Source organism: Hypoxylon trugodes (assembly GCF_022578975.1).
Source record: "Hypoxylon trugodes strain CBS 135444 unplaced genomic scaffold F4822scaffold_3, whole genome shotgun sequence".
Classification (NCBI taxonomy): Eukaryota; Fungi; Ascomycota; class Sordariomycetes; order Xylariales; family Hypoxylaceae; genus Hypoxylon; species Hypoxylon trugodes.
Window position 1 is genome coordinate 583,455 of NW_026250018.1, and position 23,820 is coordinate 607,274.

At 46.6% G+C, this 23,820-nt stretch overlaps 7 protein-coding genes across 7 annotated transcripts; 2 read left to right on the forward strand and 5 right to left on the reverse strand.

The window, feature by feature from the left end:
- Positions 1-910: 910 nt before the first annotated feature.
- F4822DRAFT_393909 (uncharacterized protein) lies at positions 911-3,683 on the reverse strand. Its single transcript, XM_051457325.1, has 5 exons — positions 2,782-3,683; positions 2,497-2,679; positions 2,210-2,431; positions 1,867-2,150; positions 911-1,810 (listed from the first exon to the last, which is right to left on the reverse strand). The coding sequence occupies exons 1-5, from the start codon at positions 3,420-3,422 to the stop codon at positions 1,128-1,130; spliced, it is 2,013 nt and encodes a 670-aa protein (XP_051316422.1). The 5' UTR covers positions 3,423-3,683; the 3' UTR covers positions 911-1,127.
- A 335-nt stretch (positions 3,684-4,018) lies between these two features.
- F4822DRAFT_393912 (uncharacterized protein) lies at positions 4,019-7,939 on the reverse strand. The gene has a single exon (XM_051457326.1). The coding sequence runs from the start codon at positions 7,358-7,360 to the stop codon at positions 4,463-4,465; it is 2,898 nt and encodes a 965-aa protein (XP_051316423.1). The 5' UTR covers positions 7,361-7,939; the 3' UTR covers positions 4,019-4,462.
- Positions 7,940-13,450: 5,511 nt separating this feature from the next.
- F4822DRAFT_157052 (ribonuclease T2) lies at positions 13,451-14,814 on the reverse strand. The gene is made up of 3 exons (XM_051453101.1): positions 14,280-14,814; positions 14,068-14,202; positions 13,451-13,989 (listed from the first exon to the last, which is right to left on the reverse strand). The coding sequence occupies exons 1-3, from the start codon at positions 14,606-14,608 to the stop codon at positions 13,560-13,562; spliced, it is 894 nt and encodes a 297-aa protein (XP_051316424.1). The 5' UTR covers positions 14,609-14,814; the 3' UTR covers positions 13,451-13,559.
- A 185-nt stretch (positions 14,815-14,999) lies between these two features.
- F4822DRAFT_393921 (uncharacterized protein) lies at positions 15,000-16,437 on the reverse strand. Its single transcript, XM_051457327.1, has one exon. It carries the CDS (start codon positions 16,165-16,167, stop codon positions 15,346-15,348), a length of 822 nt encoding a protein of 273 aa, XP_051316425.1. The 5' UTR covers positions 16,168-16,437; the 3' UTR covers positions 15,000-15,345.
- A 1,297-nt stretch (positions 16,438-17,734) lies between these two features.
- Positions 17,735-18,424, forward strand: F4822DRAFT_157066 (uncharacterized protein). Its single transcript, XM_051453102.1, has 2 exons — positions 17,735-18,065; positions 18,142-18,424. Exons 1-2 carry the CDS (start codon positions 17,828-17,830, stop codon positions 18,294-18,296), a joined length of 393 nt encoding a protein of 130 aa, XP_051316426.1. The 5' UTR covers positions 17,735-17,827; the 3' UTR covers positions 18,297-18,424.
- Positions 18,425-19,186: 762 nt separating this feature from the next.
- F4822DRAFT_441946 (uncharacterized protein) lies at positions 19,187-20,909 on the reverse strand. Its single transcript, XM_051462931.1, has 4 exons — positions 20,499-20,909; positions 20,336-20,443; positions 19,897-20,288; positions 19,187-19,823 (listed from the first exon to the last, which is right to left on the reverse strand). The coding sequence occupies exons 1-4, from the start codon at positions 20,730-20,732 to the stop codon at positions 19,361-19,363; spliced, it is 1,197 nt and encodes a 398-aa protein (XP_051316427.1). The 5' UTR covers positions 20,733-20,909; the 3' UTR covers positions 19,187-19,360.
- Positions 20,910-21,178: 269 nt separating this feature from the next.
- Positions 21,179-22,831, forward strand: F4822DRAFT_426502 (alcohol acetyltransferase-domain-containing protein; the record flags this gene model as incomplete). The annotated part of the gene is made up of 2 exons (XM_051460571.1): positions 21,179-21,255; positions 21,316-22,831. 2 exons carry the CDS (start codon positions 21,179-21,181, stop codon positions 22,829-22,831), a joined length of 1,593 nt encoding a protein of 530 aa, XP_051316428.1.
- Positions 22,832-23,820: the final 989 nt, after the last annotated feature.

A 23,820-nucleotide genomic window follows, 5' to 3' on the forward strand; every position in this document is an offset into this window, starting at 1 on the left:
GCTTAAGCACCCATGTATACCAAATAGGCAATATAAACAGAAGCCCCCCATACCCCGTCCACATTTAGTTAACTGTCTGCCTGCTCATCCATGGTTCACTATCCAATATGCAACTTCAATCTTTAACCAACACACCGATAAACACTGCAGATAATAATTTGGCAGCCTGCGGTCGACGCAGAAACCGCTGTCTATGGGAAAGAGCTGACGGGTTTCCGCTTCGTGAGTTAGGCTTGGACCAACACCCGGCCGTAACCAACCCCGTGTCCGAATTCCGCTCGCCATCGTCTAAGCGACGGTACGGGTGGGGAGAAATGAGTGGTGATTAGGAGATTTTCTAGATTTCTTTAGTAACTTTACGGGATTCAATTCGTTACAGGACTTATATATACGTGTGAATATATGGTTGTATGTAGACATGTGCGTCTTGGCGTGACACTGAGAAGTAACATTGTAGATTTGTAACAATGGTGAGGGTCGCGTATAGTACTTACCTGGGTACACGGGAGTGTCATAAAGTATCATGCATGAAACGCGTGCGAGAAGCCGTGTAGGCAAGGTACGGCATATCGTACAGCATGAATGTCGTGACCCGGTCCGAATCTTGAAAGTCTCGGACGGTGCTCTGATGCTCCGGAATTGAGTGATATTTTTAGTAATTAATGGAAGCCTGGTACTACGTAGGATTGCATGAGCCGGAGTTCGAAAATATGTGACGGGATCATTAGGTAATACTGGCTGAGCTAGCCACGAGCATCCTAGGTCTTGTTGGTGATGGCGTCGCTTATACCCACTACACGCAAGACGTTGTTCCACAATTAAGCGATCGCTATCCATCCCCATATCTCTTGTTTGATACTCAAGCACGTATATGTCCAGAAGTATTGGGTGAGGCACGCCCCCCGTCAGGTCAGAATATTACATTGAATTGAAATTGATTTTGTATCGCCCCGAAAGAATGAATGATGCTATTCCCATGCATGTTTCTCTCCCCTCTACTCAATCCAACCGAGACGCCAAAATTGGGTATCCTATAGTACAAAGACGCCGTAGCCAAACAGCTACCTAGAACCAGCGTCAGATTGAGCCGCGCTTTATATGACGATAATGACGATGACGATGCTAAATCAATTCCCATTCCCCTCCCAAGATTGCAGCATATCCGTCAACCATGGGTCCTCTAACCAATCCATACTCATGAACTCAGGGACAACTGGTTCCTGGGGCATCTGATCGACCGTTGTAGAAGCTGCTCTCGGCCCTGCTGCAACACCCGCGCTTGGTCCCGTTCCTGTTCCGGATCCAAGGCCCGTTTGCTCAAGCGTAGCGCCCCATGCCACAATAGTAGCTCGTAACGCATTCGACGCTTTCGTGAAGTAATCCGTAAACTCAGGGTCATCGCTAACCTCCAACCCACACGCAGACGCTACCTGAGCGTATTGATTCGCCGTCCGCTCCATAACCGCCATCAAATCGATGCTATTTTTCACAATGTTGCGGTCCCACTCCGGATCGTCCACCACCATCAGTCGGTATAAGGTCTGTGCCGATCGGCCGAAATGAAGTGTCGGGAAGAAGGAAAAGCACATCACTTGGTCGGGTCGGAAGGACATGAAGTTCTCGAGACAGGCCTTGCTGGCTTGCAGACTGGTGTAGTATGCGTCTAGTTTGCCTAGATCGATACCACTGCACCCGGTTGAACCGATAGTCGCAGGTTTCGCAGGGTTTGTGGTGAGCCAGGGGCTGACGTGCCAGAGGGACATATCGGCGATCGATAGTTCTGCGGCGTAAATGTGTGAAGTGACCACCTCTGTCAAAGTATTAGTTACGAAGACCAAAGAAACCGGGAACAAGCGATGAACATACTATTATCTTGTAGCGACGGTGGCAGATCTTTTTTAATCGCTTCTAAATTCGCACGTAGTGCTTTAACGTATATAGCCGGCGGCGCCTTAAGCGACATGGGGTTTCCAGGAGGCTCAACCGTCCGCCAAGTAATCTGCGCAACTTCTTCTTGGACCTTGTATGCCTTTACCATCGCTACAAGAACCTCGTCTTGTGGAGACTCTGGTCTTGAAGCTAACTTTTGAAGGGAATCTTCCATATGGGCAGTCCATCGCATTGTCTGGGTCCTTAAGAAGTTCGAGATACTACATACGTTAGAATGCTAGTCATCTTCAGATGCACGCTAGACGATCATTGGACATACCTAGTAACAATAATAAAACAGGCTAAGGTAGCCCTCCTTTCCTCATTCGAGCGAGTTGATGAGAATGGTATCTTAGGGTAAGGATAAGATGGTTTGAAGCAATGAAGTTCTTTATAATAATTTTCTTGTGGTGCTTTATCGAGACGAAGATCCGTGACTACGGAAAGCGCTAGACCCGCACAGGCATTGATGTATGGCTTGCCATTGAAGTGGTGCATTGCCCTAAGCTACGTGTTAGATGAAGTCATATAAATACATGGATAGGTGAGTGAAGTTGAGTCACATACCATCCAAGATAAGCGAGTAGTCCTAGTAGTAAATCGATATTTCGATCTAGGTCTATCAACATCCTCTGGGCTAGATGTTCTCTGATTTTGTGACCGAGGGCCAGCTTTCTTTGTTGATTTTTGCAGCATACCGCCACTATATTCAACCATAAGAAGGGCCTTGATTGTTGTAATTGTGCGGCTCTAAATTAAAGTCAGTCACACTTGATGTCTTACATAGGTAACAATAAGTTGGGGAATTGTGTGGAATGGTTATATATAGCAAGGGAGGGTGGTGATACTAACGTTGTCTCGGGTGGTATGTATACGAAAGGGAAGAACTCGATGTACTGATCTCGGAACGACCGGAGAATTTCTTCTGCCTCGGCTGGAGAGACACTACTTTCCTGAGATGAGGCGACCGACGACGGAGTAGGGTATGAGGCCGCAGTGGGGTACCTTTCGCAAAGTGCAGCCTCGGCGGGGGGAGGGCACATAGGTAACGGATGACTGCCAGAAGCTATCTTGGGGATCCCTTGTACCACACTGATATTTGGGTCCAACTCCAGTGCAGCAGCAGCGGCATTAACATCAGGGCCACCAGGTAGGTCACCATTAGCAGCAGCGGCCCGAAAAGCGGCCACAGATGCTGGTGAACCACTACCGGCAGCCTGGGCCCGGAGTATCGAAACCAGATCATCGAGTTTTTCCTCTAGATGGGCGGTTCTCTCGGCAGCCGGACGTCTAATAGCGCGCTTGCGGACACTAACAGACGGAATGCATTCCTTGCCAAGCCGTTGGCATCGTTCGCACACGGCGCCGCCGCCGCCGCGGCTAATGCACTTGCATTTCGCCTTGGAACAATTGGTGCATGCTTGACCGTACGGAACGGACTTTCGGGATCCGGGTACTACTCCCGGACTCGAACCAGTCGGATCGAGGTCCATCTGGCGATTATCTGGATTATCTAGTTATCTATCCCCAGGTAACCGTAACCTATAGATTATCTGGGCTGAACCCCGAGTAAGTGGATAGGGCAATAGGCGATTATGGTACGGTACTACCACCTATGGTAGGCTAGACAGGTAGGGATGGATGGTATCACGAATTAAAGCCCGGTCGGCGGCGGTGGGGAAACAGGTGTTGCGGCATGAGACGAAAAACGATTTCCGTACCTAAGAAGCAAAGAGCCAGAGTCTTAACAGTACCTGCGAGTTTGAAGGAGATGGGAAACACTCGAATCCTGCCCTGCTGTATAAGAGTGGCATTCGGATGTGTTATATGCGAATCCCGCCGGGAATATGGTCCGTCCACTCATATTCAGGGGCTTAGCTGCGGCTGATGACTTATGACGATCCTAGCACTGCTTATATAATCAAAATGCTCTTTTACCGCGCTTTCATTGGCTGTAACTCCTCGATATAGAACAAAGACGAGTCATTCCAGCGGACGGGATTCGGGATGAATTCCGTGGCTCACACCTCCACCCCTTTATTTTATTCTCCAACAGCGACTGGATCTTCTACTCCTAGAAAATCCTATCCGGAAGAAGAAAACTATTGCGACTCATTCAGAAAAAATATGGAGTATTCTTGCCTGGAGATATGAATCGAAGTCAATCGAAATAGAATAGAAGCCTATTCACATACACCTTAGTCAATTTCTAGGTTTTAGTCGGGCTCATAACAGTGTTTAGAGTTAGATGCATTCTCCCTGTCACATCCAAAATTCGTTCTAGGTACCTAGGTATCTAGGTAGTTAGGAGGTATGATATGTAGGTCATCTCAGATAGTCAAGTCACATAGTCAAGAAAATAGGTAGCTCATATGATAGTGATATGAAAGAACAGTATTCTCATTGCCTAATCCAATCTACTTCTCAGCATGATTAGATAGGATGGGAAAAAACGAATCGCTGCGGAACCTCGAAGAGAATCTTTGGCCCTTAATCCTAATAAAAACGAGAATGAAGCTCCTAACCTAACAAGTCATACAGGGCTCATCGGGTCTCCCTCGCTACCAGTTTCAATGCTACCACTAGGACTACCACTGCCGTCACTTACAGCTGAACCATTGAGGCCGCTTCGAGGACCAGTCGGGGTGGGGTATTCGAATCCTGGAGGAATACTTGAATACCCAGAACCATCCCGAATATGTGAAAAAGCGGGGATCGTACTGCCTGCCTCGTCCTCAGCCGCACTGCTCTGAGTGAAGCCGGATACGTCACTGAGCATTGACGATGAACGACCTCTAGATTTAGTAGTTGGGTGTGAAGCGTTTGGCGCGGTAGGCTGCGGCACAAATCCAGGAGCAAGAGGTGATGGTCCCCAAAGCGACGAATTGTACAAGCTGTTATTCCAAGCAGCTGTAGAGTCATACGGCGCTGCGCTAGTCGTAGTTGGTTGGGCTTGCGGTGCTGGACCCGGCGAGGAAAACGGGCCGGGAGCATCAGGGTACTCATACGAGGTTGCATAAGCATAAGCCGCTTGTTGCGTATGGAACGAATCTAGCTGCGTCTTGAGGGCCAGGTTATCCTGTTCCTTGTTGTAGATAGCAGTTTCAACTTCGTTGATCTTGGCGATAAGATCATGCTCAACCTTGGCGATGTCGTTCTCATAAGTTTCCCGTGCCTGTCGGCGACGTTCGGCTTCATCAAGACCGCGAGCGTTGGCGTCGGCGATACGCGCATGCTCACCATCAACCTTGGCAATACGATTACTGATCTTAGTACGCTTAGCTTGGAGACTCGCCTTTTCCTCCTCGAGGGCCTTAATTCCTCGGTCCACAGACGCCTTAAAGCTCTTAAACGCGGCGACAGCGCCATCGTACTTAGCCTTCTCGTTAGTCCACGTAGACTGCTTGGCTTTCCAGGCAGATTTCAATGATTCGGGAATGGACCCAAGCTCCTTCAGTTCCGCTTCAAGACTAATGAGCGCCTGTTCGGCTTGCTTGTGCTGGGTGGTGTTCTGCTGGATTTTCTGGCGTAACTTGTCGTCACCCGTGCCGGCTGACTGAACTGCTGCAGAGAGCTTCTCGTTCTCCTTCTTCATAGCATTCGCCTTCCGGTGGAACTCCTTGCGCAAAGCCTTTTGACGCGCCTTCTCTTCGGCCAACTTGCTCTCAGCTGCAGCGATGGACGTCTTCAAGGTTGTAATGGGTGAATCAGGTCGAAGAGAGCGCTGGCCAGACTTCGTAGTGCTAACATCTACATCTGCCGTCTTAGCTTGAGTAGTCCTAACGCTCGTCGAGAACAAGACCTCATGTGTCGTCGTGCTGACGAATTCACACTCGTAGTTTGACATAGGGGTGAGCCCATAGATGTCTCCGCTCCACCGAGTTCCTTGAATGTCATCTCCCTCCAAATCCTGCACCGGCACCATTCTGGTAGGTTGCCAAACCGCATTGTTGACCCTGACGTAAAAAGGCTTAGAAAGATCGACCCTCGATCCATCCTGCGAAACATCGGGTTCGGATGTATTATGAAAGTAGCTAGTGTTAAAGCATACTTCATCACACCCAACATATGTGATCCAAATCTGTTCAGGCTCCGTGTTGAATGGGGCGTTTCCTAGGTTATGAATGTCGGTAGCATTCGAACCTGCGGATTCCGCCGTGGCATGAGTAAGTTCGTATTCTTTCACAACGACAATTTTTGTGCTCGCTAGAGCTGCCCAAAGCGGTTGTCGATTCCTAATCTGAGCACTTTGTTTTCTTTTCTTTTTTGTAGTTAACGCTGTTGAGTTCTGAAGAGAAGCAGTATCGCTATCCGGCGTTGAAAATCCACCGTCATTTTCCGCGGTGTATGACTTCCCGGCCTCGGGATCGGCGGCATTCTGAGCTAGCGTATCACGTCTTTCTCGCCGTAAATACCAATCGCGTATGTACTTAACCAGACCCTGCGTTAGAATATGAATAGCTAATATGCTTTTGACCCAACCAAACCACCCCGTCTGGACCTTATCATAACCACGTATAGACTCTAAAGACTCAAGCGGATCGTCGAAATCGGGGATCATGAAGCGGCTCGAACCCAAGAGATAGCCTATAGGAGAATATTTCATCTTGGTATGACGTAAAACGTGGGACAACAAGATCATGCTTAGGCAGATGAAAGTATTCTTCATAGACCCTCCGTCTCTTGAACTCGAACCGCCACCCAATCCCAAAGCAATAACCATTTGCGCTAAGTCGAGGATAACGTGCTGAATCGGACCCCATAGAAATAACCAGATCAAAAGGACAATACCATCAACGCAGACGACAGTCGCCAAAGACGGGGCACCTAGATTCCACTCGAATACATCATTAAATGTCAAGCCGTTGCTAGTCACGAAGGTGAGCAAGGTGAAGAGCACATAGATGCCGGACAAAGCAAGTGGGGGAATCTGCATCAAAATAATGAGGATAGCAATAGTATCCTGCAGGGGGCACGACCGTAAAACAGTAAGAGCGAAGTCGACACCAAAAGGGCCAGGGTCGCGGTGGACGTTGGAGTTCTTCGTAGCATTGACGTCGATCCGGCGATGGTTTTCTTCGGGATGGGCATTTCCGACGTGAGAATGATAGGACTCGGATGACGAAGACTCCGAATAGCCGCCAAGCGAGCCCCTTCTCAGCGACTCAGTAGTTTTATGTTCTGCGGGCATTTCGATCGTAGATTGTTTGGCGTAGCCGTTCGCAGAGGGAGTAGGCGGTGTCGAGGGAATAGGAACAGGGGGGATAGCGGCATCGTCGGCAGGTGGCTTCGCATTTCCGTTCAGGTGGTTCAAAGATTTCTGCTTAGGTACGCGCTTCCCTGGGCCTACCAAGCCATTCTCATGTCTCGTATCGCGATGGTTGTTCGAGGCACCGTGCTGTCGCTTTGCCGATGCTGAAGCGCGAGGCATACGCTAGCCGTAACTGCTGACCAGACCCAGAAGCGTGTTCCGAGCCAGCCAGTCAACCAAAGGCGACGATGGACAGACACACAGACACCTGATTCTATACCCTTCCTCTAGAGACTTGGCGTGGAACAACTTGGCCGAAGGCGAAGGGTAGAAAAGAGGTGGGTTTAAACTTTGCAAGCCGTCCCGGAGCAGGATTCATAGGAAGTTACCTATGAAGAAAAAAAATACTTTTTCTAGGATTTAAGGCGAACAAAGTTTTGTTAGAAAGAGTTGTTGCTGCTGTTGTTACCCGTCGCCGTCATGCGGGTTGCAGCTAGGTATTTATTACAACAATGGAAATTTTTCTTTTCTTTCTTTTTTTCCCTTAATTTTTTTTTATGAAGTTCGACCGCTCGAAACAATAGATAGTATATGTCGTAATAAATTTAAAGATCCGAACCCATTCAACCGTCGATAGGTGGGAGTTTATCGTGAATTGTTTCTTATTCGTTATGTTATGTTATATTATTCGGAGGTAAGATGGTAAAGTGGGAGATTGATCGTGGGATTGGATTTGATCCAGACGGGAAGTGCTTGGTGGGAGGAAAAGGAACAAAAAGGCAATTACGCTACTGTACTTACAAACTTGTGCAGGCGAACGAAAGCATCAATGGATCCATCGACACATGTACAACGAAAAGCGCGATCGACTAAGTGGGCCAAAGTACCAAGGTACGACTGTAAGGATCCCACATGCCTGCAGTCGAGTAGAAATGATAAGTACTATACATTTTCACCCCTGTATCGGAAAGGCGCCGCATAGTACCTGCCCTAGATACATCCATGTATCGACTTATGTACCTCCTAACCTTCACGTATTGTGCCTTCTTCCCTTAAAAAACTGCTTAGCCAAGTTGCCTCAGTGTATGTATGTATTATGAAATGCATTATGTGCACAAAGTAGGACATAGGTCCCAAGGGAGATATATAATATAATAGCCTACAATTGCTCATAAAGTTATTCCTTTTTAACAAGAATACATTCCGAGGCTTCAATTTTACAGCCTCCTGTGCAATAATGTTACGATATGTACGACACGAAAAAGTGTACTATTTCGGGCGACCGGGGGCGCTAAACTCGACCGCTAGATTCTGTATTTTCAGTGGCTGGATGGCAAATGGATCCAGGATTTTCAGGTTGCTAATAAAAGCCTAGGCTAGGTACTTTCTACTAAAGGTCAGAAAGGCAGGAAACATAAAGTTAGGGTATGTACATTTCATGTGAGTAACTTTAATGACTTAGCGTGAGTGTAGTACCTGACGCTTTGACGAATTTTGGTAGGTGCCTTCCAGTTGACACCCAGTTTATTTTACCTCCTAGGTTACGGTGCGACGCCTGGCCACATGTCGCGGCTGGGATTTTTATAGTGGAGAATGGGTGCTGACTCCATGTGTTTAGGACACTTGATTAGGTACATAGGTACATACCTACATGTAGGTAGTACATTGATTTATGTGGGTGTCAATCTCCGGACTTCCCATCCACCAATTCTTTTAAGCAGCTTTCTTTTTCGTCAATCCCCCATACTACATATCCATACTACTACATACCTAAGTATACTAGCTACAGCATACGAGGCACATAGCACCATAATTCATACATACGATTGATCCATCCATACTACTCACATCCACATAGTCCAGCTGTCAGCTCTCTCTTTATTCCCCATAGCATCACGGATGTACATTCCTACATGTCTGTATGTATGGATCTTACACCACACGTGCACCAACACCCCTAAACATGTCAAGCAACTAGTTGTCAGCATTGCAGCCGCTGAAAACCATCTTGGCTTGGCTTACCTACCTAGGCAGCTAAGTACAATAGGTCTTATGGGGTATTCCTCCTGATCTGCTGTGCGCGGGCGGCTGTAACGCGTTACTCGTCGGTATGGATGTGTTAAGAAGATCCATAGTTGACAAACGCCAACTACCAACCATCAATCAATAACAGACAATTGAAGATCTCTTGGGCACTTGGCGGCTTTCCCCAATTTGCTTGGCATAGACAATGAAGGCAGGCAGCCTAGCAACCTAACAACCCGGCACGGGAAGCACAAGAAACCCGAAGATCACTATACGTTACCATACCATTTACAATACCTTCAGATATGTCTGGGCACCGCGCGTCTTTTCATATCTCAAGATACCATGAGTTGATAAAAAGTAAAGACGCGTCATTACAGTTCCAAAATGCCTCATCATCGTCTACATATTGTACTACCTAAGATATTCGCAGTTATATCATAAACTGCTGACTGCCGGATTACCTACCAATCCAGAGTCCAAGCTCAATGCGACTATCAAACACAACCCGCTATAATAGAAATTATGGGATTCGATATCGATCGCGGGGTGGCGCATTATCTGTCGATACATTATTTCCACTGACTCGGTAATAGGATCTCACAGACACAACAATTAGACACATGTTATTAATGTGTCTAGCCGTTTTGGTACCCGCGGTCTTATTTCCTTTTGATCGTATCCATTACCTAGTTAGTTCTTTTTCTCATTTCCTTATTCGTTTCCTCTCCATCGCCGAATTTGCCCCTCTTCTACTCACAAGCACAAGATCTCGAAATCTTCAACGAAACCCCACACTTTATGGACACTTTATGGAGACGTTTGCGCAAAAATTATTTACGGGTGCCGCCATTATCGACATCTAGACAGCCTAGAACTCCGACAGCCCAGTGGACAAGACGATCCATACAGTATAACAATCGATATAATGACTCCGCGATGTAATCCACCAACGGCATACCATTTTACGACAGGCTTCATGGTATGCACGTTGATGAGCAGGGTTCCATTATATGTACTGTGATAACACAACATTATTGCAACGTCCATGATCACACCAGCAAATCTCCAGTAGCTTCATACCCATGGATTTAGATATGAGCTTGTTCAAATTTTTACTGCTTTCTGATTTTTATTACTTACCGACTGGGCCACTTATAGTAGTCTCTCAGCTTCAACTTATCCTCTGTATTCTCTCAGTAGCAATTTGAAAATAACGCCAAATACATGACTATCTCGGTATTCACATCGCTCAATCAGCATAATAGAACAGAAACCTCAATATGGTACACAACTACCATGACAGCATCGCAATAAGTTTCAAACAGACCTAACGCGGGGCAGTCCCTTAATGCCTCGATGATCATCGATGCAACCTGACAAGGTTCCTCTCGACTAGGTACAGTACATCCCATCCTTCTACTCCAGGTAACGAGGAAATACGGCCCTGTTACTGGCTGGGCCAAAAGTCTAGGAGCAGGTTCCAGGGCGAACAACGGCACTGTGTGTGGAGTTGAGCGGAGTTAGTAAAGTCATGCAGCATTTTTGCAACCAGTCAGTGAGCAGCAAATTTCAACTTGCGTCGTCGATCATTACCTATGAGGATTGCTGCTAAGCCCACTCTAGTTCTTACCTAAGTAATAACACATTTATATTATCTTCCACTAGTATGAGTAGGCCTCACAAGCGCCCCCAAATTTCGGTGAATTCTGTTTGGATATGCTTCATTTTTTCACTGTTAGCTCGGAGGCGAGAGGCTACCTAGGTAAATGCCCCTCTCTATACAAGAAGGCAATATTCCATGCAGAACAAAGGGCGTTTCTTTTGCCCTGTCGCCGCCGTGCTGACACGGATACAGCACGCGATTCCTTACCCGAAAAGCCTTTTAAATGATTAGTCGGTTATCAGATGCAAGAGATAATGACGGAATACGGTCAACCAACCAATCCAATCGCAGATCCAGCCAACTAGCCAGCCAGAAGACTTGAGCCTGGAAAATGTTTCACCGGCAAACAAAGTCGATCAGTAAAACATCGTTGCCCCCACACCACCACCATGCTCAGACCATGTCGTAGAGACTAACAGTAAATTGCTAAAGTCAATTCGATGGCCCTGTCGGCATTTGCGCGGCTATGAGATCCCTCAACCTAGGTACCGAAAGTAAAAATCCCTTCCGTTCTCATGGTACCGCCCTGCCACATCGTCTAACTCACCGATGCCATACTGTAGTCGGTTTCCGCGCGCCTTAAACTAAACTGAGACATACTAGTTGCTTGCCATACCGACCTATTCAACGGTTCAGGAACTTCTAACTACTGTAGGGAGGTCGTTCCGAAGGATATCCAGTACCCAGGTAAGTACCTAGTATATCTACTTGACGATACCGATCTTAACCCTCCCGAATCGAACTCCCCAATTTTCCCGGCCGTTCAATCGTCCATACTAGTGTACTATGTAAAAGGTATTTCTCACCGCATTAACCCCTCTTCCACCTCGTCGGATTATATTGACTTCTCTGGTGATGCCATTGGTTATTGGGTTGCACTATAGACATCGCGATATCGATTGCCTGCAAGCCAAGCATCATCGTAAACAACTTTATCTAGACTTACCCGAAGCTACGAACAGGTTTATTACCTCAACTTTCCTCATGACACATAATTTCAAGTATCTTTTCACTACTTAGTCAAAGTCATACCATAGTGGGGTATATATCTTTTACCAAAGGAGTCATTGCCGTATATAAAATTCTGTAAATTTGAGCAGTCATATCGTTGTTGTAAGTGACTCGTAACAATGCGCAACCACAAGAGACAACGTTTACATATGTCTAACATACCACTACCACATACCTCTTTAAGCTATCGTGGCTATCTCTTCCCATCATGTTGGTTCCCTCTTACGGCCACGGCGCGCTTAAACAGGGTGTAAAAGCGATCACATCCTTACTCAGATAGGCAGCCCGTTGTCATCGCAGCAAATAGTCCGGAACCAGAAACCAAAGTAATATACTAAATAACCTGGGACCTACATAGAGTTGCAGACGGGTGGCTTGCATGCCCGTGCGAATCCTCCCCTCCCCTTCCCTTTCCCATTTCCTAATATCCTCGGTCGTGGGTAGGTAGGTAAGTAATATAACCGTATTTCTCAAGTAGGCAGGTATGCCGGCATATAGGTACATGAAGCTTCATTCAACGTGCCCGTCGATGCGGGGGTTATAAGCCGCAAAGGCGACGGGCCTGCATGACGTAGGGATTGCAGACTTCGCATGTCATTGTGTGCATCGTGGATAGCCGGTATAGGTAATCCGGAGCGCCAGACGTCGGAGTTGGTGGTTGGGATAATTTATCTCGGTTATATGCTTCCTTAGTGAGCTACTCCAACTTGTGTTGCTTGTAGGATATGCGATCTTCATGTTAGAAGGGCAATCTTTCTTATTCACCAACTTGCAGCATCGCGCAGCGGAATCCTGAGAAATGACTTTGAAGGAAATGTGCTTAAGGTCGGTACTAAACGTCGCATGACTTCGTCGAAGGGTGCCTCCCTCTAATGATTAAGATGTTGATGTGTGGCTTCGTAGATTCGCTCTGCAAGACGAAGAAGTACTTGTAAGTAGGTCAATATATGAGTATGGGAGTTAGTTAGTCGATCCGACTATATCTGGATAAGATACGATTGAATGGTCGTAGGTAAAGAATAGCAAATCTACTAGGTATCGCTAATTTCCAACTGATTACTCTAATATACTAGGTGTTATAGGAGTGTTGCCTAGGTACTCCATCATGGAGTATGATACAAAACCCGTTATGTGACCTCATTCTCTTATTACCAGGTGGGCAAGGAAAGGAAGAAAAGAAGATTATACATTGGAAGAACGCGACCTGATTGCCGAATAGAAAGAATGTTTCTAAATCTCATCGCCATGACTCAACCATCATGTGTGAACTAGCCAATTGTTGTATGTACCTAGGTAGTCCTGCGGGTGAACTCTTAACCAACTCAATTATAACCCATATAATACCCATCCACAAGATGGTCGAGAGATTGATACACCAAAGATTCCGGGTGTATTCCATTGGAACCGCATTCAAATTGAGGCTCAAATCTTCTATGAAGCCATGGCAGCCTTTATTGTAGTGTATCCCAAACTGTAATCCAACATAAGCTGTAAATGCTCGATGAATAGCAAATAGATGCATATGCCAATTCGCTCATAGTATATTCCAAGAACACATCCAATTCTAGTGATGATCCCATCCATCAAACGTATACATACGCAAAAGCAATTCTTCAAACGCCAGACCCAATGCCAAAACCGTATTCAAACAATCTATCGCCCCATAATGCCTACGCATCACTTATAGCGCTTAGGCAAATACCTAACCTCCTTCGCGCAATTCCCCTGATCGCCCTTAAACGTATCCTTCGCCGGGACAAAATCGCCACCCTGCAAACTTCCTTTCACAAAGTACACATACCAAGCCTCATGTAGAACATTATGATGTCTACCCGTGCATTTTAGAATCACACGTCCGCCGCTAAAGTCCTCAAGCGTGGACTGGATCTTATCCAAAGAATACGTTTTCTTGTAATTCGGCTCAATACCCGCGTTTGAGAGCGCCCAGTACGTATCCAACATCTTGAATAAGCTGAACGCGCGCACGAAGTAATCGACAACTTCGAGACCGGGGGTGTAGTCGTCGCCGTAGCAGGATGGTGCGAGGGTGTTGATGCATGTTGCGTGTTTGTTGTATTCGTGCGCCCAGAGGTGGTTGTTGGTGCCGCTAGTTATCTAGTTAGTAATGTTCATCCCCTGATACTTGGATAGGTGGGTGATTTCGTGAGTTGGGGGGTAGATGTACTAGTTCGCGATCCAGTACCGGTTCATATCTGCGAGCAAATCCCCCTGGCCGTAGTGTTCTAGTACGTCGCTGATGTTTTCGAAATGCGGAGTCATGCCGCAGAATTGGTCGTACGAACCATCGCAGAGATCGGGCCTGTGTGGAAATAGTAGTTAGTTATTTGCTCATATTCATATCTCCTTACTAACGAGAATAGGAGCTATTCGACTAACCATAGCCCGTGTAATGTCCAGTCCTCCTCACTCCCGCCGACGTGAGCTTTCGAATCCCAGAACTGCGTGAGCAACAAGCGCCCACCAGGATGAATGAAGCAGCACGAATCAGCTACGGTATTATTATTGCAGCTAATAGGTCCATCGATAGGACATGATTGCGCGCCGGATAAGGGTTCATAGGGAGTTATAGAGTTGTCGATATCGATGGGAATTTGAGGGTTGAGAGCCGAAAGCGGGTTTGGGAGGTTGGATAAGCCGAGTGGGAATTGTGATACGAAGTTACTCGCATATGAGAATACAGAACGTAATGATGCTGAGGGTGCCATTATTGTGGTAGCTCTATTGAGAGCTCGTAATGATACTAGGTATAATGTAGATAGAAGAATAGACAAATAGGTAATGGTCACAGGCCATCGACGCTTTTGTATGTAAATGGTGGAATTGAAGCTCAGGGCGGCCTACAACACTTATCGTGACAGCTTAGTGGGTCTTGATAAAGAATAGTGGTTCCTCTGACGTTTGTGGAGAGAAGCTAATCCGTTTTAGGTAGGACATGCTGCTGTTGATTGGTTGGTTCGTGAGAATAAGCTCCAGCCTTACGAGAGGGTCCCTGGATTGTACCTAGGTAGCGTACGTATCCGCGAGCTCCCATTCGATGATTTTAATCACGTTTTATTTGCTGAAGTACTCATTCGACGAGAGTAAAATGATCACCAGGTCACTTTCTATCATTATGGTGAGTAAGAGTTATGCGTACTATTTGTATTGAGTGTAATACCGGAAACATTCAATGTTTCTCTAGCATAACTACCTACCCGGATACTTTAGGTCAAAAAGCATTGCCAATAAAATCTATGGCTGACCGCAACATTCCGTTGAGCGTGAGAACTTCTGTTCTAGGGTATCTTCCGAAAAACGCCATGCTTATATCCTTAGCCTAAACACCAACCATGGGTCATACTGTAAGAGGCTGTCATAAAACAAAACAACCAAATAAATAACATAGCACCAACGATGCCATATCCTGCCGTAGGCGTATCCTGACAATGGATATAAATTTTGCCTATACGGCTTCCCAATCCATAGCCTCTGTAATGAACTCCCACTCGTCCCCTTCGCTTGCGCCGATGCTGTTGGAGAGTTCACTCCCGTTTCCGTGGAAATGTTCGAGGGCCCGTTCGTGAGCTTGTTCGATAGCAGAAAGAATAGTCGTAACGATATAGTCGAGGTTGTAGGTGGAGAGGGGAGGCGGTGGGTATTTTCTAGGCTCAGCTTCATCGAGGTTCTTCCATCGGTTGCGAAGGTCTTTAGCTCGCTTCAACTGCTCTCGAGCTCCAGAAACCTCAAATAATTGTTTCAGGGGATTTCTGGGATCATCGAGAGCCGCTAGGACATTGGAGTGGTACCAGTGCAGAGGAAGGTTTTCGTTCTCTGACGAAGCATCGTTATCTGACTCTGGTTTCGCTCGAATATTTCCGTTGACCACAATACTAGTTCCTTTCACAACGATTCCGTATATAGCCATTAGGCGGACAAGAGCGCGCTCAATGAGCATATAGAATTCATGGAAGTCCAGCTTGAACTGTATCTCGTAACCCTGAACTAAAGCCGGATCTTTGCCGTCGCTGTCCTTGGCGAGGCTATATCCCTGCTTAAGGAATGGAAGCTTCCAATTGAGACGTGCGACGATCTTGAGGAATCGCGAGAATTCTCGTTCGGGCGAAGACTGGTCTAAGGATAGTAGCTTGTCGGGTTGGGAGGGGGATAACGCAGCAGGGGCTGATGAGGACAGTAGGGATTGTTGGCGACGTCCACGGGGTTTGTGTATACGGTAAGGGTTGCTCGATGCGCCTGCCCAACGAGAGGTTGCTAGTCCTCCAGGCATGGTTGCTGATGCTTTGGACGGTAGTGATGAAGGTAAGGGTATTTGGATGAGGAATCGGATTTGTATTATCGGAACGTAGCATGCTCTAGGGATTGGTTTAAGGTGAATTATTGTAAATAGGAATTTTCCTCTCCTTGTTGAAGAGGATACCCATACAGCAGGATAGACTGATTCACATATCTACCTAGGTAGGTATTAAAGTGATTCGAGGTCAGTGAGTAGGATCATGATTGTAGATAATTTAATTGTTTAATCTTGGTGACGCGCCCCTAGCAACGCGCCTAGTATCTCCCTAGCAGCCTACTGTACATTAGGTATAGTAGGTAAAGATAAGGAGATAAGGAAATGGTGTAACTTCGGAAGAACGAAAGTCCAAGCTGACGTCACCTCACAGTTATACACGTCTTCCTATGTACCTAAGTACTCAGGTACCTAAATATTGCTGTCCTTCCCAACCATCTTCATCTTAAACCTTCACATCCAATATCTGATTTCTTCGAGTGTTTCTTTTTCAAGGACTTTCTGTATAGATGGTATACATACGAATGATTTCCGTTCAAATTTTCATTATTAGGACGAAATGGGTTTTTCATCACTTGCTATAGCTAAGCCACTTGGATTCAAGCCCTCTGCCCGCGTTGATGTCCGTTGATGTCCGTTGATGTTTAACTGGGGCGATCCGCAAACCCCGTACCTGACTGAAACATGTAGTTCCTCGATGTTCTCCCGATTGACGGGTCTCAACCTTATAAAACTCAGTACGGATAACTCCAGGCGCTTGACTCAAGTTTCAACAGCTTCTGTGGGAACCGCTGACTAGCTCTGGTAACCATTGATTACTAAAGCAACACGGGCGGGTTGACAATGAGTAAGGCAAAGCGTATACCCAATATCCCTTATGTCGGGACAGGAACCAACGTCTCTTAAGATAGGTAGCTCTTAGGAGATGGCTGTTTCTTTTATATTCTGAAAGCATAAATTGACTAAGTATTGTCTTTACGAGTAATAAGTATTACTCTGACATTCACATATACTAACCCAGAACGTTACGGCTTCACTGTCTTTTACTCATAAGACCTTTCTTCGTCTCGTCTACCCCAATATCCTGTTACAAGGCCGGACGGCAACCCACGTAGAATGGTTCTAGGCTCTCGCTTCAGTCGTGATGTTTCGTTTAAGCAGCATGCCGTGGAAAATGCCGCCAAGCGCTATATTGAACCTATTTGCGCTGAAGACATACAGGTACCTTAGTATCCTTGTCATCTACTTAAGTATGACGGCACCATGAACCTCGACCATGACCGACTCTCTCCCCCATGCGGACAAATTCCCCGTATATCGGGATAAGGTTGACCACGGCGTCGTGCCGGTCATGCTAGCGGTTCTCTTCTCGGGTCCTGATTCCTGTCTACCCACAGATCCGGAGACTCCTCTCCAGTTTCGCCCGCCATGGCGAGATCGTTCGAATATTTAAGTTCGATCAAATGCTTCTCGACCGGTCTGTCGGATATTGACGCTTCGTTAGCCATCTCTCATACTCTATTCTCTTCACTCTTTATAAGACGACGAATTTCCTTCGCTTATTCTCAGTTTGCTGCGTCCCAGCATTACAAAATAAATCTTAAAGGATATTTGAACTCTCATTCCTCAAATAACTAAAATGCGTACCCGATCCGCTTCTATCGTCGCCGGCATCGCCGCCCTCGCTCCCACAGGAGGATCAGTAGCTATTCCGGCTACCGACCCCTATGTCGGTGATCTCAGAACATTTTCTCGGACAGGTTGCTCAGCTGATAACCAAGGGGTTGGAACTTTTACCCAGTCCATGACCAGTTCCTGCCAAGTCTATGCCACAGAGTTCAATTCCCTTTACATCCACCTTAATCCTGGATGGATCTGTGAGTTATCACTTACTTCACATTATCCATTTGGTGCGCGAGGAATATCGATATCACTAACCGATAGTTATTCTAGTCCGCGCCCACAACACACCGGACTGCCATGACGCCGGCATCGTCATCGCCGAAACGACGGCCGGATCATCCCCTGTTGTTTGCAACAACCAAACCAGCCCCAACTGGGTTGCCTACAGCGTCCGTCCCATTCAGCCCGGCGACCCTGGCACTTGAATGATTTCATCCGAGTCTTAATAATTTGATTATGGATTGCTTAAGGAGCTTGCTGTTATGACAAAACGGTTATGATACACGAAGACTGCGACGGTTCAATATAGGGTATTCTGGAAGTCTTTCTATGAATCGCGGACTACACTCGTTGATACTGGAGACTTCCATCGACGCTTCGCCGGTGGTTTCCGGCATTTATGAAGATCTATGCGAAGCGTTAACTGGGCACGGTGTCGATGGCGGTACTATCGGCACTTAGATGAAAAAAAAAAAACTTATTAAACATTTATCAAAATCAAGGATTACCAAATGTGTAAAATCATTCGTTATTCAAAATGAGGTAGAGATAAATGGTCAATTATCCTCGATACTTAGTTTGCAACTTGGTGACATACATAAAATTCAAATGGCGTTGTAACTTATCCACGATTATCGTCAGAACAGTAATTGCTTGTATTAGACCTTTTCTTGCAGCATAATGGTCAAGTCACGCCGATGGAAATATGTATGAGGTACATCTAGCTTGAGAATCACCTGCAATTGACCTACTGACTTAGATGTTGCGCTCTGCCATCCGTGAATCAGTGGGCGGTGGCCGTTCTTGGCGGTGACGCTTGGGGATACATCGCATTTCTTACCAAAAATAATTACCGTAACTCTCGGGTAACCTCACCCATCGTATAGGACCGAACGCCTCTAAAATGCGTCTATAATTTCCCTTGGCACCTTATACTGCGTCGAAGGATCGAATGGTTTATAGCGGTTACCTTCCCACGTTACAATGCTGACTCATGCACATCGTCAAGCATACTCAATAATGTCGGCACGAAGCAAAAGAATAGATGATATTTCTCAATTAAGTAAGTGACCGCGACCAGTGGATACTGTGATTACTCATGAGGATTTTTATAATATGTAAGACTGCAACTTGAATCCTAGAAAAATAACATCATTGTAACAGTACCACTCCCTCAAGGCCGTGGGGTCCAAGCCTTGCAAGACCACGCATTCAATCATTGGTATCGTTCTCCTCAATATGTCAAATGTTTCGACGTCTATCACCTGTCCTATCCCCATACCGCTTTAACAGTCGTAGCATCCGATGCGACTCCGTCTAATCTGCCATTTTCGGGAGTTCGTGTATCCCCAATGCGATAATATCTGGCAAGCGGCTCTGGTTTCTGGTTTTCATTATTGACCGTCACCAAATTGTGGGTTTCCAGCTCGGTAATGTCCCATTGATCACGACGTTTCCGCGATGGTAGCTTGCGCCATAACAGCGCACTAGGCTGTTCATTGTGACCACTGGAGGTACCTCGCCGCGCCCGTGATCGGAGTAGTGATATGGCCGACGCGGTAATTGGGATGCTATTCGCGGTTTTAGGAAGTGCGGGGACGCCTATAACCAAGAAGCCAGCAGCTATCTCGCCAAGAGCCCAAAGACCTACTATCCCTGTGTTGTAGATTAAGTCTGCGGAGTTGACGACTTTCACTAAATAGACTGTGCGGACGATACCGCAAACCGTAGCACTTTGCGCGAGAGTAGATGTTAGTATGAGATAACTTGTATAAGTTAACAGGCAAGTGGGGGACTAAAACTAACAAGATACCGACAACAAAGAGGAACGAAACTCCGACTCTCTTCGCTTTTGACATGTGTAGATTCCAGATCACCCATTGGGGCAAGACGAGAATTGCGATGTCTGAAGCAAGGTTGAATACACCCGATGTGAAATTGCTAGTATTAGCATCCACAGGGCATGTGCCACCTTCGAACAAGGGATCCCAGATCTTCTGGCGCGGCGAGCAGCGGAAGATTTCAAGGAGTGTTCCAGAAACATAGAACACAATGTTACTCCATATCAAAACGTGGATCGTCCAGAAGATAGCATTGCGCTGCCCCTTAGGGACGAATACTTGCAGCCAGTCTATTAGGATAGCAAGCTTGAGGAACATTATACTTAAGCAATAGAAAATAGAAGCAAGATGATTTCGCTGCTGAAGGTTAGTTTGCATGGTAGTGATGATAGAACGGTACTCACGAAAAGAAATAGCCCAAGATGTTTGAACTGGACGTTCCATTGATGAACCGGAACACCAGGGGAGATCGAGACGGAATAGTCAATATATTCTAATCCTCCAAAAAGACCCTTGACTAATATCAGTCGGTTACAGAAGTATATGAGTAAGTTTGGATAAGCCTACCAGTGCGATTACTAGAAAGACATCCTCGATGCCCACTTTTCTAAGAAAATATCTAGAGGTCAAACGAACCAAGACGGATAAAGTCGCTAGGGCCCCCGCAAGTATCACGATGCCATAACCAAGTGAATGACTACCGCCGGGATCCAAGAAGTTGGGAATGACACCGGGAGGGGGGTCCATGGCTGGACCTTCGAGGATGTCTGTCAGGTTTGAGGCTTCATGTTCGATGGACATTGCGAAAAGCTGGTGTCAAGAGGGACGGTGAAGATAGCTGCGTGAATCCATTTTGCCGTGGGAAGAGGGTCGGGCTGGAGTTCATATATGATTTCTATCACATTGTCAGATCAGGGCTACGACCTTGCGTTGCATCGACTTCAGTGCGACCCTTTGAATGCCTCGAGCCAATGTGAGGTTATTGGGGTTGATGGCCTTGCAGACTCACATAGGCAGGGATTATTGCAGGTTCTAGGATTTTTTATTAGTATAAACCAGTTGCGCATGTAAGTTGGCACTGTTGGGTGCATGTAGGTATGCTCACTGCCGCGGCGTGTGCAACCATCCCTATCCCTAGATACACCCCTATCAAGGTCGGCTTGTTTTGTTTTTCTTCTCTGTCGAACATTTCTTTCAATATTACCTGTCCATTAATTACTTCATTTTCATAATACCTATCATTAACTATGCCTAATCTTTGGCCAAGAAGGAGTGCGGAGGAAGTGCCTGTGGGCGCAAAACTTCTACGAAGGCTTGGAAGAAAGTCAGTAGTCTAATATTCTCATAATCAAGTCAAATTTCAGAAGCTAATGGAAAATACAAGCGAGGCCTACCAACTAGCGTTGTATGTGTTAGACCAGTACCGTGGTACCACTGTGTCTTGCCGCTACGCAATACCTTCAAATCTCAAAGACGCACAACGAGAAAAAGTCATAGATACCGTCAACGCTGCTATATCCGATAACGTGCTCAAACATCCGGTCTTGCAAGTTGGGATTGCGAATGCGGATACGAAAAAGCCCATCTTCGTTCAGTTAGATAGTCTCGATCTACGCCGACACGTTAACTGGAGGTTCATTGAGGCCTCGGCTGATTCCGAGGCTACATTGCAAGAACTAATCATTCTGCACTTAGATACTCCTTTCCCCAATCTTGAGGAACAGCCAGGCTGGAGGATTGTGGTTTTGCATCAAGATGGAGCCGACTTCCTCGAAATACTATTTGCTTGGAATCATCCGAACGCTGATGGTATGAGCGGAAAGATCTTCCACCAAAGTTTGATTGAGAGTCTTAATGCCCAAAGAGATAATAATGAGCTCCAAACATCAGATTGGTTCGTTCTCAATCTCCCGAACCCCCAGGCGAGACTCCCGCCGCCTCTCGAACAAATCATGGAGCTTCCGCTAGGGGTGGCGTATCTCTTCAATGCGGCAGTAGACGATAACAAACCGCAAGGTTTACTGCGTCTTGATCCGACGTTAGCTCATTGGGCCCCAATAACTACATCTTCCTACAAAACGCAGTTCCGTTCCTTCACCGTTGAAAATGGTGTTCTTTCTAAAGTCTTGACTGCTTGTAGGCAGTACCAGACCACACTCACCGGCCTACTTCATGGTTTAACACTTGCCTCGCTCGCCTCGCATTTGGGCGGAAAGGCGGCAAGCGGATTCCAAGCTGGCACGACCATCAACACTCGTCGATTCGTGCCTCCTGCGCCGCCGGGATATCCTTGGCTGGAACCAGAGAAGACCATGGGTAACTTTGTGACACAGATACATCATACTTTTCACCCAGAGTTCGTGGCTCGAGTGCGTTCTCTTTTATCGCCAATGGCGGGACCCAATAGGCCAACATTATCAAAAGAACTTGCAGAACTGGTCTGGGACGCAGCGGCCAAGGTCCGGCGTGAAGTAGCAGACAAGCTGGAGCTCGGCGTTAAGAACGACGTTGTTGGGGCTATGAAATTCGTCAATGACTGGATATCCCAGCAGAAAAAAGTGGCACGCAGACCCCGACAATCATCATGGATGATTACGGGTCTGGGCGTTCTGGATGGTGGGGGTTCACAGTCTGCTCATGTTGTTGATGACATAGGTAGCTTGGATAACGGCAAACAAGATCAGGACCAGACAGGTGTCTGGAAGCTTCGCCGCGCTCAGTTCGCTTTAGGTGCTGAGACTCTAGCTGCGGCGTTAATGGTCTCACCCATGACAGCGGCAGGCGAACAACTATGTGTTGGAGGAAGTTGGCAGGATGGAGTTGTTGAAGAGGCATTGGGAGAAAGGGTTATGGCTGACCTGGAGAGGTGGATGGGTGAGATTGGAGGAACAGGGACATAATTTATGAATTTTGTGCTGTACAAGGCCTGCATAAGGTTCGTGTAATGCACCGTGTCTCCACACCACACGTAACGGACCGCATTACGAGGCAACCCGCAACCTTATATCTCATCGTTAACTTTAAAAAGCGTGTTGAAATGTTAGTTCTCCTACATTAATGAGCTCGTTACTTCCCGAATTCTGAACATTTATTGTAAAGTTAAGTTGAATGCGACTAACCTAGAATCTATAGAAACGTCGATGGCCATGAAATGGACAGAAGGCACCATCCGATACAGTGGATTAGGTACTGTGCGAAGTATTTTAGAATATCGACAGTTCCCAGAATTTTGAAGCTAGCAAGCCTGCTGTCTTGGTTACCTAACTTAGCAGATGTGGGCGCGCCTCAGGTGTATCACTGGGTACCTAGATATCGCATTCATGTCTTAGTTCCTTAGCATTGGTATAATAATGCATCCCGGAAGGTACCCTAGGACATCCTTCTTATAAAGAACGTAGCGGACTGGCCTGCTTTTTTTGTGGCGGTGGATTCATCATTCTCACCTGCATATGGAGTGTTACACCGGAGTATACAGCAACCAACAACCGCCCGGGGGTAATCGAGTAGCACATAACTTCGGAATCCGACGCTTCTTTCGTCTTTGCAACATTGTTAATCAATAATGCCTAGGCAACAAAACTATCACACAATGTAAGAGAACCGCAAACCTAACGGTCCAATGATTAGGTACCTTCGTCGAGCGCGAGGACCCCCAGCCTTGCCGGCTCTTGATATCAATTCGCCCGAAAATTGCTCTCGCAGGGCCCCGACATCCAACATCATTCCTCGCCGCTTTATTCGAATCTATTGCTCGAGAAATACCTGAAATATCTTAGCAAAGTAAAGGATGGCGATTGAAACCAGCCCCGGCGACAGGGTTCGACACTTCCCCCGGTTGAGAAAGAAGCCTCATATGGACGCCCCTATGTAGCTCATTATTAATTACGTA

Bases quoted from the DNA above. Each gene is read 5' to 3' on its own strand.
- F4822DRAFT_157066 (XM_051453102.1), top strand. From the start codon at position 17,828: ATGCGTACCCGATCCGCTTCTATCGTCGCCGGCATCGCCGCCCTCGCT. The intron at 18,066-18,141 runs GTGAGTTATCAC...TAGTTATTCTAG, and splicing joins CCTTAATCCTGGATGGATCT to TCCGCGCCCACAACACACCG.
- F4822DRAFT_393921 (XM_051457327.1), bottom strand. From the start codon at position 16,167: ATGCCTGGAGGACTAGCAACCTCTCGTTGGGCAGGCGCATCGAGCAAC.
- F4822DRAFT_393909 (XM_051457325.1), bottom strand. From the start codon at position 3,422: ATGGACCTCGATCCGACTGGTTCGAGTCCGGGAGTAGTACCCGGATCC. The intron at 2,151-2,209 runs GTATGTCCAATG...TAACGTATGTAG, and splicing joins TGTTTTATTATTGTTACTAG to TATCTCGAACTTCTTAAGGA. The intron at 1,811-1,866 runs GTATGTTCATCG...ATACTTTGACAG, and splicing joins ACCGTCGCTACAAGATAATA to AGGTGGTCACTTCACACATT.
- F4822DRAFT_441946 (XM_051462931.1), bottom strand. From the start codon at position 20,732: ATGTCCATCGAACATGAAGCCTCAAACCTGACAGACATCCTCGAAGGT. The intron at 20,444-20,498 runs GTAGGCTTATCC...ATATTAGTCAAG, and splicing joins TCTTTCTAGTAATCGCACTG to GGTCTTTTTGGAGGATTAGA. The intron at 20,289-20,335 runs GTGAGTACCGTT...AACCTTCAGCAG, and splicing joins ATCTTGGGCTATTTCTTTTC to CGAAATCATCTTGCTTCTAT.
- F4822DRAFT_157052 (XM_051453101.1), bottom strand. From the start codon at position 14,608: ATGGCACCCTCAGCATCATTACGTTCTGTATTCTCATATGCGAGTAAC. The intron at 14,203-14,279 runs GTTAGTCGAATA...ATTTCCACACAG, and splicing joins TGGACATTACACGGGCTATG to GCCCGATCTCTGCGATGGTT. The intron at 13,990-14,067 runs GTACATCTACCC...CTAGATAACTAG, and splicing joins CGGTACTGGATCGCGAACTA to CGGCACCAACAACCACCTCT.
- F4822DRAFT_393912 (XM_051457326.1), bottom strand. From the start codon at position 7,360: ATGCCTCGCGCTTCAGCATCGGCAAAGCGACAGCACGGTGCCTCGAAC.